This window comes from Mesoplodon mirus (genome assembly GCF_964341445.2).
Source record: "Mesoplodon mirus genome assembly, chromosome: 14".
In the NCBI taxonomy this organism is placed as follows: Eukaryota; Metazoa; Chordata; class Mammalia; order Artiodactyla; family Ziphiidae; genus Mesoplodon; species Mesoplodon mirus.
In genome coordinates this window covers 70,726,999-70,739,090 of record NC_138990.1, presented here as the reverse complement: position 1 = coordinate 70,739,090, position 12,092 = coordinate 70,726,999, and the positions used below count along the sequence as shown (strand labels likewise).

The 12,092-nt window shown below is 36.1% G+C and overlaps 1 protein-coding gene and 1 pseudogene across 9 annotated transcripts in view; one reads left to right on the top strand and one right to left on the bottom strand.

The window, feature by feature from the left end:
* The window catches only part of CCDC88A (coiled-coil domain containing 88A), a 123,678-nt gene that overhangs the window by 41,677 nt on the left and 69,909 nt on the right, over window positions 1-12,092 (top strand). For all 8 annotated transcript variants that reach the window (XM_082643248.1, XM_082643249.1, XM_082643247.1 and 5 more), the window contains 2 exons: window positions 3,152-3,235; window positions 4,939-5,079. In XM_082643248.1, the coding sequence (XP_082499374.1) occupies window positions 3,152-3,235; window positions 4,939-5,079 (225 nt within the window). The remainder of the gene's footprint in view (window positions 1-3,151; window positions 3,236-4,938; window positions 5,080-12,092) is intronic.
* LOC309815908 (sushi repeat-containing protein SRPX-like) lies at window positions 7,248-9,292 on the bottom strand (annotated as a pseudogene). Its single transcript has 2 exons — window positions 9,277-9,292; window positions 7,248-8,414 (listed from the first exon to the last, which is right to left on the bottom strand). The product of its transcript is annotated as a sushi repeat-containing protein SRPX-like (transcript).

Sequence of the window (12,092 nt, the reverse complement as noted above, 5' to 3'; positions counted from 1 at the left end):
AAAGACACAGACCTACTGAGAATGGACTTGAGGATATGGGGAGGGGGAAGGATAAGCTGTGACAAAGCGAAAGAGAGGCATGGACATATATACACTACCAAACGTAAGGTAGATAGATAGTGGGAAGCAGCCGCATAACACAGGGAGATCAGCTCAGTGCTTTGTGACCACCTGGAGGGGTGGGATAAGGAGGGTGGGAGGGAGGGAGACGCAAGAGGGAAGGGATGTGGGAACAGATGTATATGTATGACTGATTCACTTTGTTATAAAGCAGAAACTAATAAAAGAAAAAAAGAAAACCTAACCTATTTATAAAATTTTCAGAATTCTTAAAACTTTCAGAGTTTGAACAGAGGTGAGATTTAGTACAAATTGTGGGTATTTTACGGTAAAGGAAGAATTCTCACTGAGTTGTGTTGAGACTGTGTTACAAGGTGAGCTTTTAATGGTAGTATAAATAAACAGTGGCTCTAGGACTTAGAAAAGGGAAGTGTATGTGTTTAAACTGAAGGCAGACAAAGGTATGGCAGTTGAACTGGGGGACCCTTCAGTGAGTCATACTTATTATAACCCTGCCATTTTATATATGTTCATTGGCTCAAACTATACATAAGTCACTTTTGGAAGCATAAAATTTAAAAATTGGGGTTACCATACCTAAAAAGTTAGTTATTTTATATATGCCACAAATGTACTATCCAAAAGTCATTCTTAATTGTTCTCACTATGCCTGTCAAATATTTACTAGACCAAAAAAATCCTTGTTTTTAAACCTGGTAGTTTTTATCACATCCCCCCAAAACTCTGACTTCCTAGTCATAGCTGGGAACTGTACATTTCTCATAATTTAATTTTAATTTAAAATTAATTTTAGTTTAATTTAATTTTTAATTTAATTTCTATATCATCCTAATAATTTTGCTTTTATAGGATGAGGACCTTTCTGCACTGATAGAAATGTGCTTAATTAAATTAAATTTTATGGAAGTAGAAATAAAATATTATGATGTACACTAATCATTAGAGAAATGCAAATCAAAATTACGAGGTATCACCTCACACCAGTCAGAATGGCCATCATCAAAAAATCTACAAACAGGGCTTCCCTGGTGGCACAGTGGTTGAGAGTCCGCCTGCCGGTGCAGGGGACATGGGTTCGTGCCCCGGTCTGGGAAGATCTCACATGCCGCGGAGCGGCTAGGCCCGTGAGCCATGGCCACTGAGCCTGCATGTACCGGAGCCTGTGCTCCACAACGGGAGAGGCCACAACAGTGAGAGGCCCACATACCGAAAAAAAAAAAAAAAAAATCTACAAACAGTAAATGCTGGAGAGGGTGTGGAGAAAAGGGACCCCTCTTGCACTGTTGGTGGGAATGTAAATTGATATAGCCACTATGGAGAACAGCATGGAGGTTCCTTAAAAACCTAAAAATAGAGCTACCATATGACCCAGCAATCCCACTGCTGGGCATATACCCCGAGAAAACCATAATTCAAAAACAATGTTCATTGCAGCACTATTTACAATGTCCAGGACATGGAAGCAACCTAGGTGTCCATCAACAGATGAATGGGTAAAGAAGATGTGGCACATATATACAATGAAATATTACTCAACCATAAAAAGAAACAAAACTGAGTTATTTGTAGTGAAGTGGATGGACCTGGACCTAGAATCTGTCATACAGAGTGAAGTAAGTCAGAAAGAGAAAAACAAATACAGTATGCTAACATATATATAGAATCTAAAAAAAAAATGGTTCTGATGAACCTAGGGGCAGGACAGGAATAAAGACACAGATGTAGAGAATGGACTTGAGGACACGGAGATGGGGAAGGGTAAGCTGGGACGAAATGAGAGAGTAGCACTGACATATATACACTACCAAATGTAGAATAGCTAGCTAGTGGGAAGCAGCCGCATGGCACAGGGAGATCAAGTTGGTTCTTTGTGACCACCTGGAGGGGTGGGATGAGGAGGGTGAGAGGGAGATGCAAGAGGGAGGCGATATGGGGATACACGTATGCATATAGCTGATTCACTTTGTTATACAGCAGAAGCTAACACACCACTGTAAAGCAATTATACTCCAATAAAGATGTTTAAAAAAATGTTATGATATAATAAATGTGTAGAGTGTAAATCAGAACCTTGCTAAGTTTCTTGCCAACCAAAGAGCCAATTTTCCTTTTTTGAGTATAGTGTCTTCACTAGTAGTTCAGTAATTGGCACAAGAGATGCAACTAAGCTAGACAAGGCAGTGCTGTCTGTTTTGTATGCACTTCTCATTTGGTATCTGTAAGAATACAGTTAAACGCAGTTGGATTGCAGTATAAGAGATGTAGACAAGAGGCAGAGAGTAAGATGCATGTTAAACTGTTATTCAGTACTCAATGGAAAGAAAAAGATGAGGTTTGCATTGTAATATTTTTAGTTTATATAAAGTTTTTTAAAAGGTACACAATAAATAATTGCTGCCTTTATTCTACTTGATACATGTGTACTTGTATATACATTCTTAAATTTTGCCCCTGGTAACTTTGTGTTAGAAACACATCAAATATTTATTGTATTACCTTATATGTGTTGAACTGGGCCACAAAAGTAGGTTTCTTTTATTGAGATTGATAGGATGAAGATGTGAGAATGAATTGTAAGCCTGAAGTAAAAATTGCTTAAAATTTTTTTTCCAAGAAAAAGGGCTGTGTTGTTTGATGATAGGCAAAGACTGACTGAGCATTTTGGCTGTATTCCGAATTCTGCCACTGACTCACTGTGTTTTTTGGCAAGTAACTTATCCTCTCTGAAACAAGTTCTTGATTCTTTACTTCTCTGTTTGTAAAGTTAGCCTAATTATATTGTACTGACCTTAGATGGTTTGTGTAATGGTTACCCGCTTTAGAACTTACAACTTTTCAGCGTAAAAATGGTATGGATTTTCAATATGTTGCTTTTTAAATAAATATTTCTAAATTGTTATCTTTTTATTAGGTAAGTATATTAGAGGTCATTTAAATGCAAAACAAAACCCTCATTGTGCTGTTCAAAATGTAGCCAAGCTGTTTAGCCTAATGAATTTTTGGTTATTTACAACGTGTTAACAACTATACCCTATAAAGTATGAATGATTGGTTTATTCGTTTCTCTTAGTGTCAGAAAAAAGAAGAATTTATTGAAAGAATTCAAGGTTTAGATTTTGATACAAAAGCAGCAGTTGCCGCACATATTCAAGAGGTAATAATCTGTATACAATTTTTATATTTTTTTAATGAAGCTTGTGGTATGTTTTATTTGTATGTCTCCCCAAATACAGTCATGGATTAAGCAAGAATAAATCAAAGTCAATTATAGATGAACTCTGCTTTTAGAAAAATTATCTTATTTTCTTTAGACATAGTTTCTTAAATGAATTATCTTCTACATGGCACAGTGCTGACTACAGATGTACTGTTGCCTTTATCCATAGGGATATAGGCAGAAAGTGCTATTTGAGGAATGTATATTTCTTTGTTAGACATCACAGCATGAATAGTATAGTAAATGGAAGCAGCACAAAGTGGATCACTGCCTGTAATTCAAAACTAAAGTGAGGTAAGATGATAATACTAACCTATTAGTATTATGTCATTCCAGTGATTTTTTTTTTTTTTAGTGAATGGGCACAGCATAATTTCTACTGAAGATATTACTTGAATTATAAACACATTAGTGATTTATAACATCCATATAAAAACCTAAATGGAGGACATAGTGTACAATGTCAAATAATTGAAGCTAATATTTATTTGTTAAGATTGTTTTTAAAAGCTGCTATTTCTGCATCTATCTAGTCTTGGGCTTTTAATCTTGTGTACTTTAGAGTTTTTAGAACTACAGCATGTTAAATTTTACATGCTGATTAGAAAGAGGACTAAGGAAAGGGAGAGAGTTTTAAATAGTGAGAATTGTTGTGTTTAAATATTCTCTATTTAAATGACTTTGTGTTCCATATATCATCTTTTCTGTTAGTTAATATTCAAAGAGCCCCGCTTTCTGGTCAGCAATATTGTCAGCAGTAAGCGTATTAGTAGTCTACAAGATACAGTTTTGTTGGTAGTTTCCCTTTATATATACATATATATGTTTCTGTTAGCTTTGTGATTTGTATTTGATTTTGAATAAATGCTGAGTACTGCAAGTTACTAAATTTGCCACCATTCTTGAAAGTGTTATTTTTGCTGTTTATTGTGAAAGTTAAAGCAAAATACCAGAATCACAGTGAGAAATGGAAAGCAAGAAATAAGTATTTCACTTATATAACTTTTCCATTCTTTTAAAACTCTTTATACTGGGCGTCCTTTTCTCCTAAGGTTCTATGACAGTGTCTTCTTCAGAATCTATAAAGACTTAGCTTTTCAAGTATAAAAGTGCAATAACCTATATCCTACAGGATTAAAACTTTTGCTTTTGAATTCAAGTACAATAAACTTAGTCTTATCTAAGGAAAAGATTAATTGAGTTTGTTAAAGCAGTTATCAGACCTATTAGTATTACCTTCCCTTAAGAATGCCTTGAATTAAATATTTTATTTTGGGGACTTCCCTGGCGGTCCAGTAGTTAAGACTCCGTGCTCCCAATGCAGGGTGGGGTGCGGGTTTGATCCCTGGTTGGGGAAAGAAGATCCCACGTGCTGCACAGTGTGGCCCCAAAAAAAAAGAAATTAAAGAAATTAAATATCTTATTTTTTAGTTGACTAAATTCACTTAAAGATTACATTTAGTAAAAATAATTTTTAGTAGAAGCCTTTTCATCATTCATTAATTTCAAGATATCATATTTGCTTTTCATATTTTTATTATATGGGATATATAGTATTTAAGCTAATATTATACTAAAATTAAATATATTTTTAAGTATTAGCCATTTAAAAAATTGTTTACTTTGGTTGCTCTCTAAAGGTCACCCATAATCAGGAAAATGTGTTTGATCTACAATGGATGGAAGTGACTGACATGTCTCAGGAGGAAATAGAACCACTCTTGAAAAACATGGTATTGCATCTAAAAAGACTTATAGATGAGAGAGATGAGCATTCGGAGGTTTGTAAATTTCTTTTAGTATATTAGGAAAGTTTACTTTCCAAAAAACTTCAGAGGTTTTTCAGAATTGGTACTTTGTTTCTTAGGGACAGAAAATAAAGTACTATATGTCTTTTGTGCAACACAGGAACCAGAAAGGCTGCATAAGAGCCCCAAATTGCTAGTAAACACATTGCAATTAGGTTTTCTTTTCTCCTTCCTTTTAAATTGCTCTGATTTTGTTCTTGTGTTTTTTAACTCATCCCCATAGTTCTGGCAACAGTACAAAAGTATGAAACTAAAAATATCGTTGATGTAAGTGGAAAAATCATTGCCTTTTCAAGGTAGAAGAATTTGCTTAAGGTTAATTTTGTAGTTTTATTGCCACATTTTGAGATTGGAAAAATAAGTGTTAATAAAAGGAGAATAACAGGTATTCTGAATAAAATGTCCCACAAAAGGTCTCAAATTTTTGTAGTCAGTATAATGAGATGTGGTTTTAGAAAAGAGAATTATTATAAACTCTTTTAAGAGAGTACTTTGGTTTTTAAAGAGAGTAAAATTGCACCAGATTTTTTGCCTGCACTCTCTGAAGGCAGCTTATAATTTTTAAAGGAGTCTAGACATTACTGCATGTGATGGTGAGTAATATTTTCTTAATAGCAGACCAAAGTACTCTGTCATTCTGGAGAATGTAAAACTTTGATTATTTGCTCCATTTACATGAGAGAGACGATTTGAGCTTATTTATAGAGAATTTGATTACTCTCGGGACTAATGAAAGACTACGTAGGAGAAATTTCTAAAGATTTTTTTGGAACAAAAAACTTTCACGTCACTATAAAATATATTCATTTCTGATGGGAATTTTCAGTTTTTCTTAAGGCATTAAAAGAGAAGAAAATACAGGAAGTAAATATTTTAGAGCAACAACTAAATTTTTACAAAAATCTAAGACAGTGAGACCAAAGGAAGAGAGGAGTGAGCTGCACAACATCCCTAGTATATACCATCCTTACCCTGAGATATTTAGATCACTTTATTTTCAATCTGAACCATATTTTGAACCATATGCTATATCTTTTTTTTATGTTAGTGTCTTTTTACTGTTTTATCCATTTTCTATAACATTTCTCTATTTGCGTTTCAAGATATTAAAGGTATTTTGAAAAGATGTCTTCCAGCTTCTTAGGAATTACTTCTAAAAATCTGTACTTTGGTTTCATATGACTGATGGATATGTAAAAATTGTTTGATCTCACTTACATGAAATAATTAATATGGAGTGAAGGAGGATGTTATTTTGGAGAAATATAAACAAAATACTTGTCATTACATGATTTGTGTCAAAACTAAAAGGAATGTGAAACACTATATAGCATGATTGTTTGAAAAACCATTTAAAAATCTGTTATCCTGCCTGATTAAGCATTTTAGTTGAATTTGTTTTTCTAACAAGGAAAAAAATGTTTTCTAAATACCTGAGGCAGGAGAATGTAGTCACATTCTCCTGCCTCAGGTATTTGGAAAACAAGTTTCTAGCAGGTTTAAACTCACTTCTCTGGGGGAAAAAACCTTCAATTTGGATCAACAGTGGACTAGTTAGAAAAGATAATTAAAAATAATTGTGGGGGCCTCCCTGGTGGCGCAGTGGTTGAGAGTCCGCCTGCCGATGCAGGGGATACGGGTTCGTGCCCCGGTCTGGGAGGATCCCATATGCCGCGGAGCGGCTGGGCCCGTGAGCCATGGCCGCTGGGCCTGCGCATCCGGAGCCTGTGCTCCGCAACGGGAGAGGCCACAACAGTGAGAGGCCCGCATACCGCCAAAAAAAAAAAAAAAAAAAAAAAAAAAATTGTGAAAAATATTAGACACATGTAAATACAGTATGTAAATATAATAATTCGGTATCATTCAATTGGATTGAAACAAGTTCTTATTAACATTTTCCCTTTAACTTTTTTCTGCTTGTTTCTTCCAAAATATTTTATTAATTAATTTTATATAAAAAAACAAAATAGGAGAAAGTTATGTATCACACTGAATAGCATATTGAGAGCAATGTTTATGGCTGTGGTTTCTAATTTCTCTACAAAATTAACTAGCCATGATGGAGTAAAGAGAGAAAGAGTAAATATCACATTCATATTTTTTGGAGCACTTCAAAGTACAGATAGCTTGGTGCTAATTTTTAAGTGCAGAGAAAGCTTATAATAAAATAGACTTTAAAAATAACAAATAAAAATCTGTACATCAAAGATATTTTTAAGGCCTTTCTGTGTACACAGTGCTATGTAGAAAGAAAATTGTGGAGAGAGGAGCCATCCCGTCAGGTGTTACAGGTCTGGCCCACTTCAGCTTGCAGGACCATCTCCTCTTTTCCCAAGGGGAAAGTGTCAGTCAGGCTGAAAAGGGCCACAGGCGTCACCAGGGAGACATAGCGCTCCTTGTGCATGCTATGCTTATCCGCTAGCACCATAGTGAAGAATAGAATGGGATTCTGCCTGGACTGCAGAGCTAGTGCTGGAGGCGTAATCTTTGTCCTATCCTGCCGGTAAGGGTCGGGAACATGCCTGCCAGCACAAGATGATGTGTTGAAGATCCAGGTCACACTGTGCTTGCTGTAGCATTTCTTGCTGCAGCCAGTAGAGATTTGGGGCTATGGGTCTGGACACAATGAGGAGTCTCCTTTTCTCATAAAACTGATCCAGAAGTCATAAGACTGCTGTTCTGATGCCCACATTGATATTCATGGTTGCACAGGTGGGCTCCATGCCAGACCAAGCCAGATTGAATTGACAAACTCAGGCAGGGCTACCCTGTGGCTTGTGGCCACCAATGCAGGACAACTTGCAAGTGGCTCCATAACTATTGCTGCTAGACATTTCATGTAACTATTCCCTGGGACGTTGAATTTTGTCGCAGCATCTGACTCTTACTTTAACTCGAAATTTGCAGATCCCCTTGTTCTCAGCTCTGTCATAGACTGTGTACTGTATCTTGTGATCTCCTTCAGGAAAATTTGAGTCTGGTGGGGAGGGCTTTTAGAATAACATCAGTAGAATGTTGTTTGCTGTGTCTGTTCCCTCGAGTATCTCCCGGGACACTGAGGACTGTCAGCTTATTAGGATCAGAAATGTGTCCTTTCGTACTTGGGCACTTGATTCTGGGAGATTCCATATCATCACAGCCTGGTCGGCCGCTCCAGGCTTTGTTGTCCACTCCCATTTCAGTGTGTATCCTGGCGACCAGTAGTACTCACACTGGGAGTTGAAGTGGGCATCTAAAGCACTTAAATCCTCCACTTGCTGGCATGGCAAGAATTGGGAGCCACAGGCTATCCACAGGGGATGCTCCACCTTGTCAGAACAGAGAACCCTTTTTTCTGTTTTTATTTATCTTTTGTAATAATTGTTTCACTTTGATCTAGAAATTATAATTTGTTCACCCTGTTTTTAATTACTCTTCATTTTTTTGTTCTTAATGCTATGAAACAAGAATCTCTTCAGTCCTCTCCCTTTACCAAAAACCAAATATTTATCGTCACTGTTTATGCCAAGCTTTGTGTTATAAGTTTATTGTATACTATCTTAGTAAGTCTGCGCAATAACCCCATTTTATAGATGAAGATTCTCAAGTTCAGAGAAGTTAGGTAACTTGTCCATTCTAACTCCAACGCTTGTGTCCCTAACCTTTGCCTAAATCTGTGATTGTGCTGAGCACATCTCTGATTCTTTTCCTTAATGATGAGTTCTATAAGTAGAAATATTGTCACCAGAATTTTTTTAGCATTGTATCTTTTTATGTTCATTCTTCAACATATATTAATAAATACCTGCTTTTTGCAAGATCTTGTGCTAGAGTATGTGGAAGCAACAAACTGACAGACTTTCAAAAAAGAACCAAAGATTGTTACAATCTAATAGGGAAATTATTTTAATAAACGAATTAACTGTAATAAAAATTTGAAAGTGACAAGTACCAAAAAAGACACATATATCTAAAAAAATACTATTGGAATTTAAAGAAGGAAAATATTACTTGCAACCATTAGTGGAATGTCTAGGATCGGAAGAATCAGAGAAGGCTTTAGAAATTAAAGGTATGCCTTAACAACATTTCCTGTCAGATTTTTTGAAAATGTTTGGAGTTCTTGAGCTCAAGAAACTACCACTATTAGAGAAAAGTCAAAATGTCTACATAATCTTTAATGGAAAATACCTCTGGATACTCTCATTTCTCAATACCAGGTTTCTTTCTTTTTAAAAAATATTTTGCAGCCCATAGATCTTTTGTGCTCTGTTTGTTGGCATCTGGAAGTTCTTGATACTTTAATTTCACCACCTGCTAATTTCAAACATAATATGTGTCTTCAGTACTTTTCTTGAGTTTTCTGTTTTGTGAATCATTCAGTTAAATATTTTTGAGCAGCTCTTTTTGTGCACACTACTATGGTGGATAACATCAGGGATACCAAGGTAGCATAAGAAAGATTTTATCTGGTTTATTAAAAAAAAACATTGTAAATGAAAAATTGTAAGGTAGCATAAAATTAAGTTCTAGTTTGTGCATGAAAGAGATATTTAGTTAATACTGTGTGCAGGGGTTATTGTTAAAGACAGGAGATGTTAGAAGACAAGATTAAAGAAAATTGAGACAGTAAGAAAATATACAGATAAAAGTTGATTCTGTGAAGTTTGAGCTTGGGCTACTATGGAAATTAGTAACACTGTTCACAGAGACAGGGAAGTTGGGCTGGACATACTGGGTAGATGGACAAGATGAAGTAATGTCAGTGAACAAACCACCCTTCAAAAAGTAGCACTGAAAGAGAAATAGTAGAAGGATAGTAAAGGAAAAATGTGATATTTTTCCCCTTAGATAGTAGAAACTTGTGTGTCTTTGAAGAACAAGGAGAAAAACCAATAGGAAGAGAGAAATTGAAAATGTTATGGAAGTAAGGAATATATGTTGGGAATAAGAGATGCATAAAACGGAGGAGTTTATCACAGGTGGTTTTGTTTCTTTGACAAGTTGGAGAAGGGGTCATTTGTTGGAAGTGATGATAGCAGTTTGTAGTTGGAGGCTTATGTAGAGAAAAGGGAATATATTTACAACAGCCATTGTGGGGAAATTTTGACAGGAAATCATCAAGATTTTCAATAAAAGAATTGATGGGCATTGGAAAGAGCTTAATTGAAAGTGGATGGCAATTTCTATAGTAGGGCTGTATATATTTTTTGGTATGCTTTGTTTTTTAGAGTTCTTTATCACCTTGGAGCAGAAATAGAAAAACTGATGGTAGGTAAGGAAAATGACATAGTGTTTGAGTCAGACTTGAATTTGAACTCCTGTTATACTTAACCATTAGATGTGTAACTTTGGTTAAGTTATTTAGTCTATATGCACCTCAGTTTCCTTATGTCTAAGATAGATGTAAAGCCTCTATTGCCAATTATAGTATTGGATAAGATCTTGTTGGAAAATCCCCTAGCTAGGGGTTCTATAAATATTAGTTCCCTTTTGTTTTTTCCTCAAAGAGTGAGCCATAGTCAAAGAATGGCATGGTGGTGTTAAATTAGAAAGTAAGGGTGACATTAACAGCCTGATTGTAGTTCCAGGCTGAGTAGAAACTCTAGAGTAGCCAAGAATAATCTACTTGACTGGGCAAAAAGGGGGAATTGAGTGATTAGAGGTTCAGGCATAGGAATGGTGATATGGCGCAAGAGAGGAATGGTTCTTTCACTGGAGAAGCCTGTATGTATTGGATTGGAAGTGGACGTGGAGTTGTAGAGAGAAAGGGAACTGGGAGGTCATATTCTGAGGTTTATCAGTAGGAATACTGGAATCTGTGAAAACAGTAGTTGGACAGACCTTGATTTGGGTGCTCAAATGTATTGCAAGGATAAAGAAATGAATTCTGATGGGTGGTTTAAAAAGAGAAGAAGAAAAGTAATGATCCAATGAGGGCATTGTAAGACTTGGTGATGAGAGACAAAGTGAGGATGGTGATTTCATGTGCCTAAGGTGTAACTCTACCCATTCCATCTGGAGCAGAAGGACAGATGAAATGTCTACCAAAGACAATTTCTGTTTGCCTGGGAAGTTTGAAAGAAAATCTGAGAAATTGGTTTAGAATAAGAGAATTTTCCAATTAGAGGAAAATTAGGGGAATGGAGGAATATGATTGAGTGAGATACATGTAGGTTAAATAGCCTTTAAAGTTCAGATTTAGGATAAATAGAAGATTTGTGTCACATGGTGGGTCTCTAGAGAAAGGAATAAAGTTAAGCTTTGAGATGGGAAGCAGATTAGAACTAGTATTGTGAGAGAGAGCATAGGATATGGAGTGAAGAGACTGGTCTGGAGTCTTGGCATTGCTATGAGCTAGTTGTGAGATGATGGGCAAATCAATCTCTGCGCCTCAGTTACCTTAGCTGCAGAATTAAGAGGTTGAACTAAACTTCTGAGGTTTTTTTAGGTCCCTCTGAGGTTTCTATTTACAATTCTAGAGCAGTGTTGTCCAATTCTGCAAGAATGGCAAGATTGTAATTCTGCACTGTCCAGTGCGGTAACCACTAGCTACTTGTGGCTGTTGTGCTCTTGAAATGTGGCTAATGTGACTAAGGAACTGTATTTTTAACTCTTTAAATTTGAGATTAGTCACTTGTGCTACTGGTTACCATATTGGACAGCACAATTATAGACACATCACTCGAGTTAATTTCTTTACTATGTCAGCAAGTCTCTTATGCCTTTCCAACAGTTGCTATCTGTTCTTTTTTTTTAATTAGTTTCTGCTTTATAACAAATTGAATCAGTTATACATATACATCTGTTCCCATATCCCTTCCCTCTTGCATCTCCCTCCCTCCCACCCTCCCTATCCCACCTAGTTGAGAATGGACTTGAGGATATGGGGAGGGGGAAGGGTAAGCTGTGACAAAGTGAGAGAGAGGCATGGACATATATACACTACCAAACGTGAGGTAGATAGCTAGTGGGAAGCAGCCGCATAGCACAGGGAGATCAGCTCG